General features: G+C 49.3%; 1 protein-coding gene across 24 annotated transcripts in view; it reads right to left on the reverse strand.

Annotated features, from left to right (window-relative positions):
* The window catches only part of OTOF (otoferlin), a 516,469-nt gene that overhangs the window by 181,818 nt on the left and 309,614 nt on the right, over window positions 1-25,037 (reverse strand). For all 24 annotated transcript variants that reach the window (XM_063914989.1, XM_063914999.1, XM_063914996.1 and 21 more), the window contains 6 exons: window positions 22,614-22,740; window positions 17,798-17,852; window positions 16,735-16,866; window positions 16,020-16,082; window positions 14,859-14,943; window positions 8,304-8,463 (listed from right to left, as the gene is read on the reverse strand). In XM_063914989.1, the coding sequence (XP_063771059.1) occupies window positions 8,304-8,463; window positions 14,859-14,943; window positions 16,020-16,082; window positions 16,735-16,866; window positions 17,798-17,852; window positions 22,614-22,740 (622 nt within the window). The remainder of the gene's footprint in view (window positions 1-8,303; window positions 8,464-14,858; window positions 14,944-16,019; window positions 16,083-16,734; window positions 16,867-17,797; window positions 17,853-22,613; window positions 22,741-25,037) is intronic.

Consider the following 25,037-nt stretch of genomic DNA (forward strand, 5'->3'; position numbering starts at 1 on the left):
CGTGTCCTAGCTTACAGTATCTCTCTTGGCAGGGGCGTGTCCTATCTTACAGTAAATCTCTTGGCAGGGGCGTGTCCTAGTTTACAGTACCTTTCTTGGCAGAGGCGTGTCCTAGCTTACAGTAACTCTCTTGGCAGGGGCGTGTCCTAGTTTACAGTAACTCTCTTGGCAGGGGCGTGTCCTATCTTACAGTATCTCTCTTGGCAGGGGCGTGTCCTATCTTACAGTATCTCTCTTGACAGGGGCGTGTCCTATCTTACAGTATCTCTCTTGGCAGGGGCGGGTACTAGCTTACAGTACCTCTCTTGGCAGGGGCGTGTCCTATCTTACAGTACCTCTCTTGGCAGGGGCGTGTCCTAGCTTACAGTACCTCTTTTGGCAGGGGCGTGTCCTCGCTTACAGTAACTCTCTTGGCAGGGGCGTGTCCTAGCTTACAGTAACTCTCTTGGTAGGGGCGTATCCTATCTTACAGTATTTCTCTTGGCAGGGGCGTGTCCTAGCTTACAGTACCTCTCTTGGCAGGGGCGTGTCCTCGCTTACAGTACCTCTCTTGGCAGGGGCGTGTCCTACCTTACAGTTTCTCTCTTGGCAGGGGCGTGTCCTAGCTTACAGTACCTCTCTTGGCAGGGGCGTGGCCTCCCTTACAGTAACTCTCTTGTCAGGGGCGTGTCCCCCCTTACAGTATCTCTCTTGGCAGGGGCGTATCCCCCCTTACAGTAACTCTCTTGGCAGAGGCGTGTCCCCCCTTACAGTATCTCTCTTGGCAGGGGCGTGTCCTAGCTTACAGTAAATCTCTTGGCAGGGGCGTGTCCTAGCTTACAGTACCTTTCTTGGCAGAGGCGTGTCCTAGCTTACAGTAACTCTCTTGGCAGGGGCGTGTCCTAGTTTACAGTAACTCTCTTGGCAGGGGCATGTCCTAGCTTACAGTATCTCTCTTGGCAGGGGCGTGTCCTAGCTCACAGTAACTCTCTTGGCAGGGGCGTGTCCTAGCTTACAGTAACTCTCTTGGCAGAGGCGTGTCCTAGCTTACAGTACCTCTCTTGGCAGGGGCGTGTCCTCGCTTACAATAACTCTCTTGTCAGGGGCGTGTCCTAGTTTACAGTAACTCTCTTGGCAGGGGCGTGTCCTAGCTTACAGTTTCTCTCTTGGCAGGGGCGTGTCCTATCTTACAGTAAATCTCTTGGCAGGGGCGTGTCCTAGCTTACAGTATCTCTCTTTGCAGGGGCGTGCCCTAGCTTACAGTACCTCTCTTGGCAGGGGCGTGGCCTGCCTTACAGTAACTCTCTTGTCAGGGGCGTGTCCCCCCTTACAGTATCTCTCTTGGCAGGGGCGTATCCCCCCTTACAGTAACTCTCTTGGCAGAGGCGTGCCCCCCCTTACAGTATCTCTCTTGGCAGGGGCGTGTCCTAGCTTACAGTAAATCTCTTGGCAGGGGCGTGTCCTATCTTACAGTACCTTTCTTGGCAGAGGCGTGTCCTAGCTTACAGTAACTCTCTTGGCAGGGGCGTGTCCAAGCTTACAGTAACTCTCTTGGCAGGGGCATGTCCTAGCTTACAGTATTTCTCTTGGCAGGGGCGTGTCCTAGCTTACAGTACCTCTCTTGGCAGGGGCGTGTCCTCGCTTACAGTACCTCTCTTGGCAGGGGCGTGTCCTACCTTACAGTTTCTCTCTTGGCAGGGGCGTGTCCTAGCTTACAGTACCTCTCTTGGCAGGGGCGTGGCCTCCCTTACAGTAACTCTCTTGTCAGGGGCGTGTCCCCCCTTACAGTATCTCTCTTGGCAGGGGCGTATCCCCCTTACAGTAACTCTCTTGGCAGAGGCGTGTCCCCCCTTACAGTATCTCTCTTGGCAGGGGCGTGTCCTAGCTTACAGTAAATCTCTTGGCAGGGGCGTGTCCTAGCTTACAGTACCTTTCTTGGCAGAGGCGTGTCCTAGCTTACAGTAACTCTCTTGGCAGGGGCGTGTCCTAGCTTACAGTAACTCTCTTGGCAGGGGCATGTCCTAGCTTACAGTATCTCTCTTGGCAGGGGCGTGTCCTAGCTCACAGTAACTCTCTTGGCAGGGGCGTGTCCTAGCTTACAGTAACTCTCTTGGCAGAGGCGTGTCCTAGCTTACAGTACCTCTCTTGGCAGGGGCGTGTCCTCGCTTACAGTACCTCTCTTGGCAGGGGCGTGTCCTAGCTTACAATAACTCTCTTGTCAGGGGCGTGTCCTAGTTTACAGTAACTCTCTTGGCAGGGGCGTGTCCTAGCTTACAGTTTCTCTCTTGGCAGGGGCGTGTCCTATCTTACAGTAAATCTCTTGGCAGGGGCGTGTCCTAGCTTACAGTATCTCTCTTTGCAGGGGCGTGCCCTAGCTTACAGTACCTCTCTTGGCAGGGGCGTGGCCTGCCTTACAGTAACTCTCTTGTCAGGGGCGTGTCCCCCCTTACAGTATCTCTCTTGGCAGGGGCGTATCCCCCCTTACAGTAACTCTCTTGGCAGAGGCGTGCCCCCCCTTACAGTATCTCTCTTGGCAGGGGCGTGTCCTAGCTTACAGTAAATCTCTTGGCAGGGGCGTGTCCTATCTTACAGTACCTTTCTTGGCAGAGGCGTGTCCTAGCTTACAGTAACTCTCTTGGCAGGGGCGTGTCCAAGCTTACAGTAACTCTCTTGGCAGGGGCATGTCCTAGCTTACAGTATCTCGCTTGGCAGGGGCGTGTCCTAGCTTACAGTAACTCTCTTGGCAGAGGCGTGTCCTAGCTTACAGTACCTCTCTTGGCAGGGGCGTATCCTCGCTTACAGTACCTCTCTTGGCAGGGGCGTGTCCTAGCTTACAGTAACTCTCTTGGCAGGGGCGTGTCCTAGCTTACAGTTTCTCTCTTGGCAGGGGCGTGTCCTAGCTTACAGTAAATCTCTTGGCAGGGGCGTGTCCTAGCTTACAGTATCTCTCTTGGCAGGGGTGTGTGTCCCCCTTACAGTAACTCTCTTGGCAGGGGCGTGTCCTAGCTTACAGTAAATCTCTTGGCAGGGGCGTGTCCTAGCTTACAGTACCTCTCTTGGCAGGGGCGTGTCCTAGCTTACAGTAACTCTCTTGGCAGGGGCGTGTCCTAGCTTACAGTATCTCTCTTGGCAGGGGCGTGTCCTAGCTTACAGTATCTCTCTGGCAGGGGCGTGTCCCCCCCCTACAGTATCTCTCTTGGCAGGGGCGTGTCCCCCCTTACAGTAACTCTCTTGGCAGGGGCGTGTCCTCGCTTACAGTACCTCTCTTGGCAGGGGCGGGTCCTAACTTACAATAACTCTCTTGGCAGGGGCGTGTCCTAGCTTACAGTTTCTCTCTTGGCAGGGGCGTGTCCTAGCTTACAGTAAATCTCTTGGCAGAGGCGTGTCCTAGTTTACAGTATCTCTCTTGGCAGGGGCGTGTCCTAGCTTACAGTATCTCTCTGGCAGGGGCGTGTCCCCCCTACAGTATCTCTCTTGGCAGGGGCGTGTCCCCCCTTACAGTAAATCTCTTGGCAGGGGCGTGTCCCCCCTTACAGTAACTCTTGGCAGGGGCGTGTCCCCCCTTACAGTACCTCTCTTGGCAGGGGCGTGTCCTAGCTTACAGTACCTTTCTTGGCAGGGGTGTGTCCTATTTTACAGTACCTCTCTTGGCAGGGGCGTGTCCTAGCTTACAGTATCTCTCTTGGCAGGGGCGTGTCCTAGCTTACAGTACCTCTCTTGGCAGGGGCGTGTCCTATCTTACAGTACCTTTCTTGGCAGGGGCGTGTCCTAGCTTACAGTACCTCTCTTGGCAGGGGCGTGTCCTAGCTTACAGTAAGTCTCTTGGCAGAGGCGTGTCCTAGCTTACAGTACCTCTCTTGGCAGGGGCGTGTCCTAGCTTACAGTACCTCTCTTGGCAGGGGCGTGTCCTAGCTTACAATAACTCTCTTGGCAGGGGCGTGTCCTAGCTTACAGTTTCTTTCTTGGCAGGGGCGTGTCCTAGTTTACAGTAAATCTCTTGGCAGGGGCGTGTCCTAGCTTACAGTACCTCTCTTGGCAGGGGCGTGTCCTAGCTTACAATAACTCTCTTGGCAGGGGCGTGTCCTAGCTTACAGTTTCTTTCTTGGCAGGGGCGTGTCCTAGTTTACAGTAAATCTCTTGGCAGGGGCGTGTCCTAGCTTACAGTATCTCTCTTGGCAGGGGCGTGTCCTAGTTTACAGTATCTCTCTGGCAGGGGCGTGTCCCCCCCTACAGTATCTCTCTTGGCAGGGGCGTGTCCCCCCTTACAGTAACTCTCTTGGCAGGGGCGTGTCCCCCCTTACAGTAACTCTCTTGACAGGGGCGTGTCCCCCCTTACAGTTACTCTCTTGGCAGGGGCGTGTCCTCGCTTACAGTACCTCTCTTGGCAGGGGCGTGTCCTAGCTTACAGTATCTCTCTTGGCAGGGGCGTGTCCTAGCTTACAGTATCTCTCTTGGCAGGGGCGTGTCCCCCCCTTACAGTATCTCTCTTGGCAGGGGCTTGTCCCCCCTTACAGTAACTCTCTTGGCAGGGGCGTGTCCCCCCTTACAGTAACTCTCTTGGCAGGGGCGTGTCCCCCCTTACAGTATCTCTCTTGGCAGGGGCGTATCCTCGCTTACAGTACCTCTCTTGGCAGGGGCGTGTTCTAGCTTACAGTACCTCTCTTGGCAGGGGCGTGTCCTAGCTTACAGTACCTCTCTTGGCAGGGGCGTGTCCTAGCTTACAGTACCTCTCTTGGCAGGGGTGTGTCCTAGCTTACAGTACCTCTCTTGGCAGGGGCGTGTACTAGCTTACAGTACCTCTCTTGGCAGGGGCGTGTCCTAGCTTACAGTAACTCTCTTGGCAGGGGCGTGTCCTAGTTTACAGTATCTCTCTTGGCAGGGGCGTGTCCTAGCTTACAGTATCTCTCTTGGCAGGGGCGTGTCCTAGTTTACAGTATCTCTCTTGGCAGGGGCGTGTCCTAGCTTACAGTACCTCTCTTGGCAGGGGCGTGTACTAGCTTACAGTACCTCTCTTGGCAGGGGCGTGTACTAGCTTACAGTACCTCTCTTGGCAGGGGCGTGTCCTTGCTTACAGTAACTCTCTTGGCAGGGGCGTGTCCTAGCTTACAGTAACTCTCTTGGCAGGGGCATGTCCCCCCTTACAGTAACTCTCTTGGCAGGGGCGTGTCCCCCCTTACAGTAACTCTCTTGGCAGGGGCGTGTCCCCCCTTACAGTAACTCTCTTGGCAGGGGCGTGTCCTAGCTTACAGTAAGTCTCTTGGCAGAGGCGTGTCCTAGCTTACAGTACCTCTCTTGGCAGGGGCGTGTCCTCGCTTACAGTACCTCTCTTGGCAGGGGCGTGTCCTATCTTACAGTAAGTCTCTTGGCAGAGGCGTGTCCTAGCTTACAGTACCTCTCTTGGCAGGGGCGTGTCCTCGCTTACAGTAGCTCTCTTGGCAGGGGCGTGTCCTATCTTACAGTAAGTCTCTTGGCAGAGGCGTGTCCTAGCTTACAGTACCTCTCTTGGCAGGGGCGTGTCCTCGCTTACAGTACCTCTCTTGGCAGGGGCGTGTACTATCTTACAATAACTCTCTTGGCAGGGGCGTGTCCTTGCTTACAGTTTCTTTCTTGGCAGGGGCGTGTCCTAGTTTACAGTAAATCTCTTGGCAGGGGCGTGTCCTAGCTTACAGTATCTCTCTTGGCAGGGGCGTGTCCTAGCTTACAGTATCTCTCTGGCAGGGGCGTGTCCCCCCCTACAGTATCTCTCTTGGCAGGGGCGTGTCCCCCCTTACAGTAACTCTCTTGGCAGGGGCGTGTCCTAGCTTACAGTACCTCTCTTGGCAGGGGCGTGTCCTCGCTTACAGTAAATCTCTTGGCAGGGGCGTGTCCTAGCTTACAGTATCTCTCTTGGCAGGGGCGTGTCCTAGCTTACAGTATCTCTCTGGCAGGGGCGTGTCCCCCCTTACAGTAACTCTCTTGGCAGGGGCGTGTCCCCCCTTACAGTAACTCTCTTGGCAGGGGCGTGTCCCCCCTTACAGTAACTCTCTTGGCAGGGGCGTGAACTAGCTTACAGTATCTCTCTTGGCAGGGGCGTGTCCTAGCTTACAGTAAGTCTCTTGGCAGAGGCGTGTCCTAGCTTACAGTACCTCTCTTGGCAGGGGCGTGTCCTCGCTTACAGTACCTCTCTTGGCAGGGGCGTGTCCTAGCTTACAATAACTCTCTTGGCAGGGGCGTGTCCTAGCTTACAGTTTCTTTCTTGGCAGGGGCGTGTCCTAGTTTACAGTAAATCTCTTGGCAGGGGCGTGTCCTAGCTTACAGTATCTCTCTGGCAGGGGCGTGTCCCCCCCTACAGTATCTCTCTTGGCAGGGGCGTGTCCCCCCTTACAGTAACTCTCTTGGCAGGGGCGTGTCCCCCCTTACAGTAACTCTCTTGACAGGGGCGTGTCCCCCCTTACAGTAACTCTCTTGGCAGGGGCGTGTCCCCCCTTACAGTATCTCTCTTGGCAGGGGCGTATCCTCGCTTACAGTACCTCTCTTGGCAGGGGCGTGTTCTAGCTTACAGTACCTCTCTTGGCAGGGGCGTGTCCTAGCTTACAGTACCTCTCTTGGCAGGGGTGCGTCCTAGCTTACAGTACCTCTCTTGGCAGGGGCGTGTACTAGCTTACAGTACCTCTCTTGCTAGGGGCGTGTCCTAGTTTACAGTATCTCTCTTGGCAGGGGCGTGTCCTAGCTTACAGTACCTCTCTTGGCAGGGGCGTGTACTAGCTTACAGTACCTCTCTTGGCAGGGGCGTGTACTAGCTTACAGTACCTCTCTTGGCAGGGGCGTGTCCTAGCTTATAGTAACTCTCTTGGCAGGGGCGTGTCCTAGCTTACAGTAACTCTCTTGGCAGGGGCATGTCCCCCCTTACAGTAACTCTCTTAGCAGGGGCGTGTCCCCCCTTACAGTAACTCTCTTGGCAGGGGCGTGTCCCCCCTTACAGTAACTCTCTTGGCAGGGGCGTGTCCTACCTTACAGTAGCTCTCTTGGCAGGGGTGTGTCCCCCTTACAGTATCTCTCTTGGCAGGGGCGTGTCCTAGTTTACAGTAACTCTCTTGTCAAGGGAGTGTCCTAGTTTACAGTACCTCTCTTGGCAGGGGTGTGTCCTGGCTTACAGTAACTTTCTTGTCAGGGGCGTGTCCCAGTTTACAGTACCTCTCTTGGCAGGGGTGTGTCCTAGCTTACAGTAACTCTCTTGGCAGGGGTGTGTCCTCCTTTACAGTATCTCTCTTGGCAGGGGCGTGTCCCCCTTACAGTATCTCTCTTGGCAGGGGCGTGTCCTCGCTTACAGTACCTCTCTTAGCAGGGGCGTGTCGTAGCTTACAGTACCTCTCTTGGCAGGGGCGTGTCGTAGCTTACAGTACCTCTCTTGGCAGGGGCGTGTCGTAGCTTACAGTACCTCTCTTGGCAGGGGTGTGTCCTAGTTTACAGTAACTCTCTTGTCAGGGGCGTGTCCTAGTTTACAGTAACTCTCTTGGCAGGGGTGTGTCCTAGCTTACAGTAACTCTCTTGTCAGGGGCGTGTCCTAGTTTACAGTACCTCTCTTGGCAGGGGTGTGTCCTAGCTTACAGTACCTCTCTTGGCAGGGGCGTGTCCTAGCTTACAGTAACTCTCTTGCTAGGGGCGTGTCCTAGTTTACAGTATCTCTCTTGGCAGGGGCGTGTCCTCGCTTACAGTAACTCTCTTGCTAGGGGCGTGTCCTAGCTTACAGTATCTCTCTTGGCAGGGGCGTGTCCTAGCTTACAGTATCTCTCTTGGCAGGGGCGTGTCCTAGTTTAACGTCACATGGCAGTGTAAGAATAAAGTTGCCCAGTATTCTTGGACTCATGTAGAAGCAGCCAGTATATACGCTGCATGGAATTTTTTATTTACTTGCCCCCAACTCTGAGTCAGCTCCTATGTGATTTGCTCCAGGAGGAGATATAATAATCTTTCAGCCTATTTACCATGTACAGTATAAAGCTTACAGGCTGTAGCAGTTTCCCCGGAAGAGCCTGCCCAAGACATCTACTGTATTCATCCTTGCCTGTAAAATTTCCCAATTTGCTTATTATGGGGATACGATCTTAGCGTGCCTGAGAACCTGACATTACGTGCGTAGAAACCATACTTGGATGCACACCAGGCACTCAGCGCAATAGCAAGTGCAATGGTAATAAATACAATAGCTGTGTGTCTGCTCTGTGGTGTATGACCCCCATGACATCACTGTACTATTATTCTCATGCAGCTAATCCCAGTAACTTCCATCAGGAACGGTGCGGCACATCCCGTACACTGCAGGACCGCAGACTCGGGCAACTCACCCCTCTATGTCGTCCTCATCTGTCTCATTTGCTTTATGAGGAGTCTTTATATTATCTCCTTTTCCAACAACAGCGATGTCGCACTTGAGGTAACCTTTCACCCCAGCGGTGATGTCATCGGGGTCTGACAGAATGGCCCACTTGTGATAGAACTGATGTTCTGAGAAAATAAAGCAGATTGCACTGATTAGTACCTGCGGGTGACACCTGGAAAAAATACAAATCTACTTGATACATTAACTTTATTTATTCCTCTTTAGATTACTATAGAATAACTTTAGGCTGTCAGTGTAGCTAGCCATTGATGTTTTGCAGCTATCGATGGTCCATGGCCATCCCTACCACAGCATCGATGGCAAGAATTTACACCTAACTCTGCTATCATAGATCTTCCATCAGCAAGTTATGTTATGTTTGTATTGCATTTTGGTGGTCATTCCGAGTTGATCGCTAGCTGCATTTGTTCGCAGCGCAGCGATCAGGCTAAAAAACTGCAGTTCTGCGCATGCGTATGCGGTGCAATGCGCACGCACATCGTACGGGCACAACGAACGATGTCGTTTTGTAGAGGGTCTAGCGAAGCATTTCAGTCGCATTGGTGGCCGCAGAGTGATTGACATGAAGTGGGCGTTTCTGGGTGGCAACTTACCGTTTTCAGGGAGTGTTTGGAAAAACGCAGGCGTGCCAGGGAAAACGCAGGCATGGCTGGGCGAACGCTGGGCGGGTTTGTGACGTCAAAACAGGAGCTGAACAGTCTGAAGTGATCGCAAGCGCTGAGTAGGTTTTGAGCTACTCAGAAACTGCACAAATAAACTTTGTAGCCGCTCTGCGATACATTCGTTCGCACTTCTGCTAAGCTAAAATACACTCCCAGTGGGTGGCAGCATAGCGTTTGCATGACTGCTGCAAACTGCTAGCGAGCAATCAACTCGGAATGACCCCCTTTATCTGTTCATATTGTAATTATTTCTATTGTGTATACTTAACACCATTCCCCAGATTATCACATCTGATTGGATTACAGAAAAGTAGAGGCTGCTATGCTGTCTCTCTAGAGTTAGATCAAGAAGATCTTAGTGAGGGCAGAGCAGTAAAACATTGGGCTGACAATGAGAGGGTCACATGTATCCTGACTTTGTCAGTAAAACATTGGGCCATCAGTGAGTGGCCCACATATAACCTGACTTTGTCAGTAAAACATTGTCTATCAAGTGGTATCCATATATGCTGACTTACACATCTGTTACGCTGCCAGCCCAGATATCTGCATATGACAGGACTGTTCTATACAGTTTGCAAACTGTGGCAAATCAACAATAGGAGTACCACCATTTGACCTCACAGAAACCTGTACACTGTCAGTGCAGCCACCTACAGCAATACAACAGTTCCTGCACAGACAGCAGCTTAATAACAGTTCTGTTTACCCGTTTTCTCAGAGACCTGCTACACTGTCAGCACAGTTGTCTGCAATACATCTACACTCCATCCCCATGTCACAGAAAACATCTTCATACAAAACAAGGTTCCTCAAATTCTCATCTGTAAGCAATGCAACCATCCCTGCACGCGCAAAAGCTGAAGCCGCAAAAGTACAGGCCAACTTTGCTGAGCATGAAATACAATAGAGAATAGAGAAATCGCACTTGGAAGCAGAGAAATCAAGTCTGGAGGCAGAAAGAGATATGGAGAAAAGAATACTAAGAAGCAATTCCTAAGACTCTCGCTGCAGAGAAGGAAGCAGCAGCTGCCATAGCTGTAACAGCGTTCTTGGAGACTGCGGAAAACCCTGATAAAAAGGAACCATTGTACTTGACACGGAGTTTAGATCCCAGGAGTCATCAGAATATGTCTATCATGTAATGTAATATGTAATGTAATGTAATGTAACATGTAATATGTCAGAATAAGACATAGAATAAGACAGAATAAGAGCTTAGATCCCAGGAGTCATCAGCATATGTCTATCATGTAATGTAATATGTAATGTAATGTAATGTAACATGTAATATGTCAGAATAACTCTCATCAGAATATGTCTATCAAGCCTCCAACACAGTCAGACTTCAACAGTGAGACAAGCCAAGCAAGATCTGCAGGACCACCGCAAGTCAGCAACACACAGGAAATATATAAGCAACAGAACTCTACACACGGAGAACCCACCAGGGACAACTCATGTTTGGATCTGCAAACTGCAACAAAGGCACACCCTCCTGCACACAACAATGGTATTATACAGGCCGGCTGGAATAGACAACCATAGCTGGTATGACCGCACACCACTTACCCACCATGTTAATGTACTAATAGCATATCCTAGAGCCAACCAGGAGTCCAGGACACGTTAGACTTTGCTACATTTCTTGCATGTGAGCAAGAACAAAAGGACTTTCAAAGTTCAATGATCACTCTGACAGCTTCAGAGCCTGGAAATCCTCTTTCCAAAATGCAATCAGATGCTCAGACCTTCCATATATTGAAGAGATAGACCTCTTAATTAAATGGCTTGGGAATGAGTCTTGTGAATATACTAAAAGGATAAGAGTTCTATAAATCACCCTGAGAATGGCCTTACAATGATTTGGGATAAACTTACTGAGCGCTATGGCTCACCAGAGATCAGAGAAAGTGCATTATTTAAAATAATTGAGGATTTCCCTAGATAACCTAATAAGGGCTATCAGAGACTTATACCCCTTTTCCACTAGCTCTTAGAAACACTGGTAAATGTGCAGGGGCGCATATTTATCCGTGCTTTTTACTAGTGGAAAAGGGTTCCCCGGCAAATTCCCGGATCAAGTGATCCGGGAATCCTACCCGGATAGCTAGCCGGGTTGAACACGTGTTCAACCCGGCTAGCTGTCTAGTGTGAGCGGGAGCCGTGTCGAGGCGACACGGCTCCCGTTCACAGTGTATGGGGAGGGCGGCGCTGGGAGATCATGTGATCTCCCAGCGCCGCCCCTACCGCGTCAGTAGTGGCGTCACCAACCCGGCAATATGCCGGGTTGGTGAGCGCTGTAGCACGGGTCACAGCCGTGTCAGGCGACACGGCTGCTACCCGTGCTTTAGTGGAAAAGGGGTATTAGAGAACTAAGTGACTTACTAATGGAACCTCAAGTAGCCAAGTGGGGGTTTCGGGGGATTTACCAGGACTTGCTTCATTGGCATTGCAAGAACATTAACCATGTAGTACAAAAGCTACCTTACAATCTGCAGGAACAGTGGGTCATCCATGGCTCCAAATATAAACAGTGGGACAAGGTATCATTATCCCAATTCTCTGTTTTCATGGACTTTGTACAGCAGTAACCTAAGACAAGAACAATACTAGTTTTGCCTTTACCCAGAAAGGTGCTACCGCTATGTTACCTAACCACAGCAAAATGTACCTTGCAGTCCACAAGACTAATGTGCATTATCCAGATTCTTTCTACAGGTCTGCCAGCTCTATCCACCAAGAGACAAAGATCCTGCCAAGTAGTGTCCTTTGCATCGCAAAGAAGCCATAAGCGGCAGATCTTGCTCCAAAATCTGTTTAGCCAGTCTACCCAACAGTCCAGCCGAAGCTGTCAAACTTTATGAAATCTTAGATGATCAAAGTAACAAGTCTCTAGCCAGATTAACCTTCTTTGAGACCTTTAAAATCAAAGGCCCCAGCACCCCTTACTCCTTAAAGACCTGTGCAGGGAGTTCTGTGACAGCAGGAAGGAGAGCTACTGGCTATCGAGTCTATAGATGGAAAGACATGCCTTCCCTTACCAATTATCACTGAATGCAATGAGATCCCAGATAATAGTCCTGAAAGTCCCACACCAGAAGCAGCTGTTCATCATGCACATTTCAAATGCAGAGCACATCTGATACCATAACTGGACCCACAAGCCAAGATAATTATACCCATCAGGAGATATCTTACGAGTCCACAAAGCCAGATGTCAAATTAATGGTCCAAACAATGCACCTTATGCTCAAAGACTATACCTAGGATGAGTCATAATAAGGGAAGTATGTCTTGGAGACATGTACAAACCAGCTTCAGTCAACGGCATACTTACCTGTACTTTAGAAAACTGATGCCTTCTCTTTTTCAGCCATGTCACAATCACTTCCTCATAAAGGAATTGCCACACTGTAATGTCACAGACTCTCCTAGTGATAACAACATCTGTGAAAACTACTAAGATTGCCTGGGGTACACAGTCTTCCAAAGAATGAAAAAGGAAGATCAGGTGGCAATGTCAACAGAGGACAAACTATTCTTGAAAATAATGAAGAATGGACTAGTCAAAGATGAAGCCAACAGCTGGGTTGAAACTCTACTCTTTGGGACACACAGACGATGCCTACCTAAGAATAGAGAACAAGTACTTGAATACTTCTCTTCACTTAAACACAAGTTTATCAGGAAACCAGAGATGAGAGATAATTTCTTCTCTTTCATGGGCAAAATAGTTGAGAATGGTAATGCCAAGATAGCTCCCATTCTGAAATATAAAGAGGAATGCTGCTACCTGCCAATGTTTGGAGTATACCACCCAAAGAAACCAGTTCAGATTAAAGTCAAGTTTGATTCCAGTGCCAAGTTTGAAGCATCTCCTTAAATGATGTTCTCCTGACAGGACCAAAAATTAACAGCAAACTCATTGGAGTACTCATCTGTTTCCAAAAGGATTCGATTGATTTTGCTGCTGACATTCAACAAATGTTCAATTGCTTCCTTCAGAAACAATGACCATTCTAAATAAATTGCTGAAAACTGCATGAGGGTACACATATTTGGTAACAGCCCTACTCATGCAGGAGCCATCTATGGACTCAGACGTTCAGCTCAGGAGGGTGAACTAGAGTATGGTTCAGATGTTAGGAAACTCATAGAAAAGGATTTCTTTGTGGACGACTGTTCAAAATCTATGCCAAAAGATGATATTGCAATCAACCTCCTCAAGAGAGCTCAGGAAATGCTTGTCTGTTCTTATCTCAGGCTTCACAAAACAGCTTCCAACAGGAAAGCTATCCTTGACTTAAGAGATTTTGATTTGGGAACCGTTCCTCCACCAGCTCAGTGTAGCCTTAAGGGACGTAAAATCTGACTCTTTTACCTTCCAAGTGAACAGTGAAGCAAAGCCATTCACTCACAGAGGTGTCTTGTCTGCTATAAACTGCAAGAGCTGTCTCAGATAGTCTCCTTAAAGACACTTCATGGCTCAGAGGGCATGAATTCTTATACAAGACAGTATGGAACCTTCCTGAGAGTTGCAGATGTTAGGATCCATCCACAAACAACTATGGGGGTCATTCCGAGTTGTTCGCTCGCAAGCGGATTTTAGCAGATTTGCTCATGCTAAGCCGCCGCCTACTGGGAGTGAATCTTAGCATTTTAAAATTGCAAACGATGTATTCGCAATATTGCGATTACACACCTCGTAGCAGTTTCTGAGTAGCTCCAGACTTACTCGGCATCTGCGATCATTTCACTGCTTGTCGTTCCTAGTTTGACGTCACAAACACACCCAGCGTTCGGCCAGACACTCCTCCATTTCTCCGGCCACTCCTGCGTTTTTTCCGGAAACGGTAGCGTTTTTTCCCTCACGCCCATAAAACGGCCTGTTTCCGCCCAGTAACACCCATTTCCTGTCAATCACATTACGATCGCCAGAACGATGAAAAAGCCGTGAGTAAAATTCCTAACTGCATAGCAAATTTACTTGGCGCAGTCGCAGTGCGGACATTGCGCATGCGCATTAAGCGGAAAATCGCTGCGATGCGAAGATTTTTACCGAGCGAACAACTCGGAATGACCCCCTACATTCCATAATACAATCTCAGCTATTAACAATTCCACACCATTGACTTCAGTTACTAATAACCCAGAAGATCCACTTCTCTGAACTTCTGCTACTCTTCTTACTCAAAAGACCGGGACTCTCTGTACTCCTTCTGGAGAGGGCAAGACCTGCAAGCAGGGAACTGCTAAGTTGTTTCTCAGACCATTATCTGAACTGATCTTACTGTTACCTTCTTAGAGATTAAATGATGGTATCAGTGATATCAGATGGGGTGTGTCCTGCCTTTCAGGATATATAACACCATTCTTCAGGTCATAACTTCTGATTATTGGAAAGTAGAGGTGGCTATGCTGTCTGTCTAGAATTTGATCAAGGAGATCTTAGAGAGGGCAGCACAGGTACTAGACTGCACAGCAACATAAGCCAGAATCAGCATGGACTATACACAAGTCCTAGGCTGCACAGAAATATAAGCCTGGAGCAGCATGGACAGAGGCAGTACACAGCACAATAGAATAAGCCAAGAGCATCATGGCCGTCACACAGGTACTAGACTAGACGATACAACAGCATAAGCCTGGAGCAGCATGGACAGAGGCAGTACACAGCACACAGGTACTAGACTAGACTATACAACAGCATAAGCCAGGAGCAGCGTGGACTGCACAGAGGTGGCATCGGGGTGTCTGATTGGCTTCATGGAGAAACTGCAATATTTTAACATTGAGCAAAGTTTTATAGACAGTAAATATAACATAACACTTACCAGGCTGTGTGTAGACGGTCCCTACATCCAATTTAAAGGAGCCAACCAAGGTCCCACTACGCAGGAGGTTCTTAGAATGGATGACCTGTGAAACACAGCACAAATCTAGTCAGAATATGTTCTACTCTGTCTCTCTCTGTTCGGGGCCGGAATAACAATGGGCAGATGGAGCTCCAGCTCCGGGCCTCTACATAAGAAAGGCCCACCATTATGGCTGCCTAGCTGGCCACACAGTCAGCCTTAAATCATAAGTATTAAAATTGTTTATCTAGTTTTCTTCCAAAATGATGATATGTTTCTATTTTTATGCATTTAAGGGTGTAAATACCCACATGGCAGTGGCCACACCCACACCACACTAGTCACACCCACATGGCACTGACTACACCCACACAGCACCGATCACACCCACATGGCATTGTCCACAACCACACAGGACTGGTCACAGCTCTTCCCCTTCTCAGTATAGGCCCTTGAACATTCAGCCCCTGGGCCATGTGACCCTTAATCCGGTCCTGTCTCTGTCCCTGGGGACAAAAGTCACAGTGCAACCACTGGACATTTACGCCATGGAAAGGTCTTGCAGTATAACACAGTCATCCAGCCCCTGCAAGGCCGCTCAGTAAAGGGTCCTGCGGGTGACAGTTGAGATAATACTTCGGGAGAGGGTGGCGTGGTTGGCGCATGGGGGGAGTGGCTGGTGGGAACGACGGCTGTCTGGGGGTGTGGAATTATGCTTGTGTCATCGTGACTCCACCCCCCCACTCTACAGTACCGAGAAAACAGGCACTGTAGAGCGAGGGCCTGAGCTACGATGATGTGATTCAGCGCAAGAGCAAAACATGCTATACATTGCACATTCCTCTAATAAATGCATTTTATGAACACATTTATCCGCTTCTATGTAGAATACCCCTGTAACGATGAAGGCCTGCCCTATTCCTGTAGGTCCGGTGCTTATTATTGCAACAATAAATTTCACTTTGCATTTTCGCTGAACACTTGGAAACCCATCGATGCCCCCAGTGCCCGTGAGCGGGAGAGCCGCCAGGTCTGGCAGTGCTGCTTGTGTTGGATTAGTTTAGGCTGCAGAGGTTGCCGCTCAGGGGACGGTGGATAACTGGGCTTACGCTCTAAGAGAACAGCAAACACGGTACTCACTGACAGTTTGATTATTTTGTCAAACATCACGTCCGGCGGCACGTGGAAATCAAACACAAAGTACTGAGGGAAAGAAAGAGAACCATCGATTACAAGCAAATAGATATCAAATGCTAACACCCCTTATACCTGTAGAAGGGATTATTTGTATATAGTCCCCAGGGAGGGTAGACTGCAAATAGAACTCTCAGCACAGTGATTTCCTGAAATACTATGTGCTGCTGTGAACATTGCTATACATACCCAGTACAGAGCTCTGACACTGGTAACATGCAGAAATGGAACTACTGTACTGTGTATTCTAGTATTGCAGTAATTACGGCTTCATAACAAGGAAAGCAACGTGTTAGTGTAAACTGTTAACATTTCAATATTCGCAGTGCGGATGCAAATTACCAGTCTATGGGGGGAATTACCCGCTATGAAGCTGCGGCACAAGTATGTATGCAACACGGTATCGCCGGACCCCAGAGGGTTGCAAGCAAAAATGTGCAAGTCCAGCACTAGAAAAGGTCCACAAGGGGGGTCAAATTTGGGTGCAATTGCCGGCGTTTACACGCTGGCGCAACGGCAAATCGTAATTGGATTCCCCCCTTATAAATGACAGCCGCAAGTATTTTCCTAGTACAAACATGGCCGTTAAGGGGATTCCGCTGTCTATCAGCGGAGCACCTGTCTCTGTAGGTCGTGTTATCCTGCCGTGATGGCGACTTACCTCATTATAGTAAGGGCAGTTGGTTGACTCCTTCATGGATGTGTATTTTTTCTCATCTCCAACTTCAACACACACGACAGGATCCATATTCAGGCCCACCAGCTGCCGAGCCTCGATCACTGTAATACTGACCTGCGGGACGGGAATGAAAGGGGATAATCACACACAGGAGACTGCGAATGACGTTCAGTCACAATACGGATGGGCAGCACCGTGGTTTGAATCCCACCAAGGCCTTGTGGGGTTTGTATGTTCTTCCCATGTTTTCTCGAGTTACCACCAGGTACATGTTTCCTCCCACAGTGCACAAACAGATTGACGTTTCCAACATGCCAAGGACTGACAAGTCAGGTCACGTGTCTGGTACATATGGAGGTGCACCATATATAAAAAAGGATATCCTGGAGCTTCAAAAAGGTTCAGAGGCGGGCGACCAAACTAATCAAGGGCATGGAGACGCTGGAATACGAGGAAAGGCTTGCAAGGCTAGGCATGTTTACATTGGAAAAGAGGAGACTAAGAGGGGACATGATCAACCTCTACAAATAAATAAGGGGTCAATACACAGAGCTCAGGAGGGACCTGTTTTCTATAAGATCAGCACAGAGGACTCGTGGTCACTCGCTTAGGTTAGAGGAGAGGAGTTTCCGCACATTGAGGCGAAAAGGTTTTTTCACAGTAAGGACAATATGTGTTTGGAATTCCCTGCCTGAGAGAATAGTAACGGTGGACTCAGTCAACACCTTTAAGAATGGGTTAGATAAATTCCTATTGGATAAAGATATTCAGGGTTATGGTGCGTAGGCACGCATTATAGTTAATATAACTAGTCCTAACATAAAAATAACTAGTCCTATAATAAGACTGCATAGGAGACCACAAATAGGTTGCACTCGATGGACAATTGTCTTTTTTCAACCTTAGTTACTATGTAATGTTGACACACGCTGAATCCTGAGGTGTGTGCAGGAGTAACCGAGGTCTCGGGTAAAACTGCACACATTATTACTTTAATACTGTCAAAATATCACAATCTGTAGATGGCAGAAAGCATCTGACTCACTTGGTAGTCCATCGGCCTCCCAGCACTAGGCTCCATTTTGATGTCAGGTTTGGACCTTAATAGGAAGAAACAGAGTTGATGAGTAATGGAAGACTACATGAAGGAGAGGATATTACATACAACGTCCCGGAGGACTCGTTATATCCCCAGCTCATTGCGCACGGAGAGTTTCTGCATGTGTTACAGTATATGTAAGTAGAAGGCGGTGAGACCCCCGGACTGAGCAGGTGTGGGGGCCGTGAGGTATTACTGCTAATTGGCGGTTTTGCTTTTTGTCAGAGTAATGTAATAATTGAAGGTGGGGGGGGGGGGATGGGGGGGATGAAGCTGGTGACAACATCAAGACTACAGTGCTTTTACCACACCAGGATTCACACTGTGTGTTGTGACAATTAAAGTGGGTGACGTTAATTTCCTATAAATCATTTTAGATGGTTGTATTACACTATAGACAGCGCTTTTTGGTAACGCATTAGAACAGACAAAAGATCTCACAGTGTAATGTACTAAACGTATGTTCATAAGTTCCACTAGCTTCATGCTGGTAAGGCCGCGATTAGAGCCTATTGCTGTATAGCAAGTGCACATACAGAGAGCATGTTTACAGTACTTATTGACTTATTGTATTTACGGCTTAATTCAGATTGCAAAAACAAAACCTTTCTCTAATGGGCAAAACCATGTGCACTGCAGGTGGGGCAGATATAACATGTGCAGAGAGAGTTATATTTGGGTGGGGTATATTGTTTCTGTGCAGGGTAAATACTGGCTGCTTTATTTTTACACTGCAATTTAGATTTCACTTTGAACACACCCCACCCAAATCTAACTCTCTCTGCACATGTTACACCTGCCCCACCTGCAGTGCACATGGGGCCTAATACAGACCTGATCACAGCCGATAAGGTCTGAACTGCGCATGCGCCGGCGTCGCAGTGTGCCGGCTCATGCCAGCGAGCCGACGGCCGTCTCAGCCCTGTGTTCACCTCTGCCTGATTGACAGGCAGAGGCGGTTGCTGAGCGGGAGGGGGCAGGCCGGCGGCATTCGGCCGCCGTTTTAGGGGAGCAGTCCGGGCAACGCAGGCGTGCCCGGACCGTGCGGGGGGGCAGGCCGCAGCGGCTGCGTGACGTCACACTCAACCCGGACAGCGACGAGTAGCTCCCTGCGCTGGTAGGGAGCTACTCTTCAAGTACAAAGCATCGCCGCCGTGTGATGCTTTTGTACTTGTGCGGCGGGGTAGGGCCTGACACGCGGGGCAGACTAGCCCTGTGCTGGCCGTTCCCCCGCATGTCAGGGAAACTGATCGTAAATGTACGATCAGGTCTGAATTAGGCCCATGGTTTTGCCCATTAGAGAAAAATTTTGCTGTTGCTAACAGGTCTGAATTACAGTAGGCCCATATTTTGGAATATTCAGATGTGTCCACATACACCTATCCTCAAATCATGTCACACAGCCACCTATGGCGCACCACTGACTGCGAGTTAGCCTTTTTTCACAAAATATGCATTTTATTCACATCACTATGGCAACAAATGTACAACGACTCGGTACCCAGGATACTGACGTTGCATCTCATGTAGTAACTAATCTGTGTAAATAGGCAAAACACAGAGTTCTCTGATACGAGTGCCCGGCGCCATGCCTTGTGTCATGCTTTGTTATGCTTAATCCGCGACTTTATACCAATTTCTCTGCAACAATTCTAATCCCCAGCACCTAGAACACTATAAGAAAATATGTACTGTATGTGGCGACTTTGCAAGTGAAATGCAAAATTCAGGAAAGAATCCAAAAATCACTTCCTGTGGCGGAGCGTCTAAGTCACACTTGCCTAGTCTCACGGACCAGCTGGGAGGCTCCCGAATCTTGCACAGTGCTCCTGGCCGCCCTTGAGAAGCATTCAAGTCTCTTGGAGCTGCACTACTTCCACCTGAACCAGCCACGTCCCAAGTAAAGTGGGCAGCCTGGGCAGCCATTGACAAGATTTGTGGTGAACCGCATCATTGTAGCCACACACACTGCTTTGCAATGCTAGTAATCTCTGCATTGCATAGCAGGAGCTACCAATACCCACCAATACCGCACCAGGCCCCCCTTCCCGCTGTGCTGACCTGGCTGCCCATTCTTAGAGGGTGGGAGGATACCGGGTGCTAGGCTCATGGCTCCTAGGTTTTCCCGGATCGCTTGAGCTCAGCGATCCCACATGTGAGGAATAAAGTATGTGATAACACTACCTTTATTGCAGTAAAAACCATTAAATATCACTACTACACCTCATAGTCCACATCTATATTAACAAAAAGTTGAGAATTTACCAACCTGACAGGTAAGTGACATACAGGGGCAGTTACTGCAGATCTGTCCGGTCTCGCCGGGGGGTACTGTCACGATGGCACTTTATACAGAGCCTTTAGATCCTCTTGCTTTCTGGCTCCTTCTGGAATTCACTGGGACTCACTCCGGGTACAGCAGCTTTACCCACTCCTTTGGCTGCTCACATCGTCCCCAAATGGATTAACCCAGAACTTAATCAGACTGGGAGCGAAAAAGCTCTCCCCTCCAGTCCAGTAAACAGAATGACTCGCCCTCAGTTCAACCCTCCGCTATATACACTCCCTCCTCCGCCCCCATTTACACTGTGGCTGGGGATTGCTGACGTGTACTTCCTGGGAGAGTTCTTCTCCCTCCCTGGTGTCTACTGGGATTTGGCCTGACCGCCGGGCACCATTTAAGAATCTGCACTGCTCCTGGCTAAATTCCACTAAACCAAACAAAGGAATCGCTCTATAGAGAAAATACCATGAGAACTAGGAAACGGAGGATGGGAGTGTCCGGTAGGTTGCAGTCCACATGCTGGGTTGTCACATACTCCCCCATTCTTAAATCGAGGAGGCAGGTGTTGTCCACTAGTAATGTTCATGACTTTCGATTCTGTATTGTGGTCTACGGGGTTTAGCGTCCTCCTCTTCTTGATGTGAGAGTCCGTCCATGTTGGTATGATCTCTACCCTTCTTATGGGAAATGGTGAAATTTAATCCTAGTAATGACAAGCTCCACCTCAGTATTCCCGCATTTTCCCCTCACGATTGTTGCAACCAATGGAGGGGGTTATGGTCAGTTACCACAGTAAACTGCTTCCCATATGAAGTTGTAGTTTCTTTAGAGCCCACACTATCGCTAAGGATTCCTTTTCTATAGTGGTGTAAGCTATTTCTCGAACCACAAGCTTCTGAGATATATATATATATATATATATATATATATAAAATGGGGTGCTCTATGTCATCCTCCTCCCCTTGGCTTAGCAGCCCCCAACCTGCACCCTGATGCATCAGTCTGTACCAAGAATGTAAGAGTAAAATATTGAGTGGCTAGTACTGGGACTTGGGTCAACGCTATAAATGATTTTTCACAGTCAGGAATCCATACTATCTGCTTTGGTGAGGTTAGTCAAGGGTTGGCAATAGTACTATCATGAGGGTTTAACTACCAGTAATATCCAATGATCCTCAGGAACACTCTTACTTGCTTCTGGTGTGAGGGTCTGGGCCATTGAGATATGACCCCTATTTTGGTTGGGGCGTATAACTCCTCTCCCATGCCAATGTCCCAAGTATTGTACCTCCGCCATCCTTGTTTGACATTCGTCAGCATGTATTGTCAGTTCGGCCTGTCTGATCCATCTTGGTACCTCTGCTACATAAATGAGGTGTTCTTCCCAAGGTCTCACTGAAAATGGCAATGTCATCTACTTGGGCAAAGTCTTGACATCCTTCTAACAGGTTATATTTACCATTCTCTGGAAAGCAGCCAGAGCATTCCTCATCCCAAAGGGCCCGGCTACAACATTTAAATGGGCCCAATATGGGTGATAAAGGCTGCTCACATTTGTGTCTCTTTGGTAAGGAATATTTGCCAGTACCCTTTGCTCAAGTCTAGGGTGGACTCGAACTGAGCTACCGCTTGTTTGTCTTATAACCCATCTTTGTGGGGCATTTGGTAAGCATCCGTAGTGGTCACCTCATTAAACTTTCTGTAGTCTACACAGAGTCTAGTGGTGCCGTCCTACTTTGAAACCAATACCTCTCCAGCTGCCTTGTTATTCTCTGGGTCTCACTCCCAGGGAACAGCAGCTTTACCCACTCCTGTGGCTGGTCATGTCCTCCCCCCGACGGGCTCTCCCGGGATTTCCTGCAGAACTGGGAGAGATCAACCGCTCACCTGCAGTCCAGTACACAGAATGAATCACCCTCTGTCCCCCTTCCCACTTTTACACTCCCGCCTCCTCCCCTCTGCTGCCTGGGGTATATGTGACACTTGTCCATCAATCAGGGGTGATGTGATTGAGTACATCAGACGGGTGGCTCAGATTTTTACACTGTGGCTGCGTTATTGCTGATGTGCACTTCCTGGGACAGTTCTTCCTCCCACTCTGGTATCTGCTAGGAATCAGCCTGACCACCGTTCACCATTTAAGAATCTGCACTGCCCCTGGGTAAATTCCACTAAAACAAACAAAAGACTCACTCTATGGCTAAAATAACACGAGAACTGCATGAAATAGGAAACAGAGGCTGCGGTGTCTGGAAGGCTGCAGTCCATGTGCTAGGTTGCCACAGAAAGTTGGAGGGTATTATCTAAGTTGCATCTAGCACCATATGGTGGAAAAGAAAGTATAAGTGTTTGACTGTGATAGATAATCATTGTGTATATAGTGACAGCCTATCCATGAGTGCACGCTCAACGGGTACACCAAATGACACCTGTGATGCTAGGAGGGGGAAACGTGGGAGGACATAGGAGAGGCATTACCTCTTATTGGAAACATTGGTGGTGACGGCCGTGACGGAGGCCAGAGATATGGTGTCCGGGTCCAATCCTCCACCCAGCCGTATCGCTTTCCTGTCCAGGTCTTCAGTCTCCAGGATGGCAGGTTCATCTATAAAGGCACAGGGCAATGTCAGCAGCTCATGGATTCAATGCTCTATATCACTTTGAACATTTCAGCAGCACTAATAAAATAGATAATGATTCGTCTCCAGCTGCTCTATAGAGATTTGACATTAGACTCTGCAATTGGCCTGAATGTTATGTTGCTAAAGGGGAAGATTTAGTGCAATGGAGCCGTGAGTCTTTGTGCTCCGGAAGGCTATGGGGGACAGACAGATGTGTGGGTCACCTGGATGAAACAAACTGGCGGGAGATGTTAAAGATTGCCGTTGAGCAGGGTTGGACTGGCCCACAGGGGTACAGGGGAAACCACCGGTGGGCCCTACTGCCTGGAGGCCCATTTCCTCCTCTAGGGATCAGGTTCCAGACTGTACTGTTACTAATCTAGTACATTATCATGCATGCACTACAGTATTTACTGTATATATTTATCTAGGGGACTAACCCATGCAAAATGGTTAGGCAAACCAATGTGGCGGCTGGGCACACCCCCTCTAGAAACTGGCCACACCCCTAAACATGGGCCTCTACCACTGTATTCCCCCGGTGGGCCCTACATGCCCCAGTCCGACACTGCAGCTGAGAGACTATTCTTTCTTCTGAGATGACGAGACCCGTGCACAGAACTCTCGGGGACGATGTATAGCTGTAATGTTCCCATTTCTACCTATAACATCCCTATGACACCAGGGCAATATTTAGCGTGGGGAGCTGAGCCAGGCACACCGGCTTCTGGTAAGGCTTTATTACGTAGGTTTGACAAGATTTCAATCACAAGACCACACTCCTCAGCAGCAGGATACATTGCTAGGAGGAAGGTGCTTCTCCGACCAACAGATACAGACTGGGGTCTATTTACTAAGCCTTGCATGGAGATAAAGTACCAGCCAATCAGTGTCTACCTGCCATGTCACAGGCTGGGTTTGAGAAATGACAGTTAGGAGCTGATTGGCTGGTACTTTATCTCCATCCAAGGCTTAGTAAATAGACCCCTCTGACCAGTGAGGGCGCATCCCACTCAGCAAGGGTATGCAATGCAGGGAGGCGCCGGACAGAGAAGGCGCTCTCCCCGCACTGCTACCCTGCTGTTGCTGCCGGCTGCCGCTGCACCTGTCACTGTATGACAGGCAGCAGCGCCAGCAGCGGGAAGCGCGTCTTTCAGCGTCTGGTGGTCCCTCCGGCATGGCTCGCTGTGTGCTTCCCCCGCACTAAGGATCTCCCCTGCGGCTGTGGGCGGCGTGGCTTGGCACTGAACCCTGCTGCCTATCCGAGGGAGGGAGCGGGCGCAGTGGCTTCTACAGTCCCTTGCTCCTCATGTCTTCTTTGGTGGTCCTGTCCTGCTGAGAGTTACCCTTGCTGCTGGTCCTGGCTGTACCTCTCTGCCATCCTGTGGACTGCTCCATTGGAGGTAGCTGCTTTCCTGCTGACCCCCCTGGCTTATTCACCTACCCCCCTTCTCCCCTCGTGTGGACATACAGATGTAGCCACGCTCATCATTGCCGAGATGCGTTCGCAGGCATCGCGGCATGACGAGAATGCACCACACTGCAACTGGCCAGGCGTTCGCTCCATAGACTTTAATGTGTGCGCTTATGTATGCACGCGCACACAGTCATGGGCACATTAGCCACGCCACAGCTGCGCATTGTGGCACCAATGAGCGTGTCTACATCTGTATGAGTAAGGAGCACCACTTCTGTGGGCATTATGCGTGGTGCTACTACTGTGGGCATTATGCGTGGTGCTACTACTGTGGGCATTATGCGTGGTGCTACTACTGTGGGTGTTATGTGTTGCAGTACTACTGTGGGCATTAATTGTCAAGGGCACTACTACTGTGGGCATTATGCGTGGTGCTACTACTGTGGGCATTATGCGTGGTGCTACTACTGTGGGTGTTATGTGTTGCAGTACTACTGTGGGCATTATGCGTGGTGCTACTACTGTGGGTGTTATGTGTTGCAGTACTACTGTGGGCATTAATTGTCAAGGGCACTACTACTGTGGGCATTATGCGTGGTGCTACTACTGTGGGCATTATGCGTGGTGCTACTACTGTGGGTGTTATGTGTTGCAGTACTACTGTGGGCATTAATTGTCAGGGGCACTACTACTGTGGGCATTATGTGTGGCACTACTACTGTGGGCATTATGTGTGGCACTACTGTGGGCATTATGTGTGGCACTACTATGGGCATTATGTGTGGCACTAATGTGGGCATTATGTGTGGCACTACTACTGTGGGCATTATGTGTGGCACTACGGTGGGCATTATGTGTAAGGGG

The sequence above is a fragment of the Pseudophryne corroboree genome, chromosome 4 (genome assembly GCF_028390025.1).
Source record: "Pseudophryne corroboree isolate aPseCor3 chromosome 4, aPseCor3.hap2, whole genome shotgun sequence".
NCBI lineage: Eukaryota > Metazoa > Chordata > Amphibia > Anura > Myobatrachidae > Pseudophryne > Pseudophryne corroboree.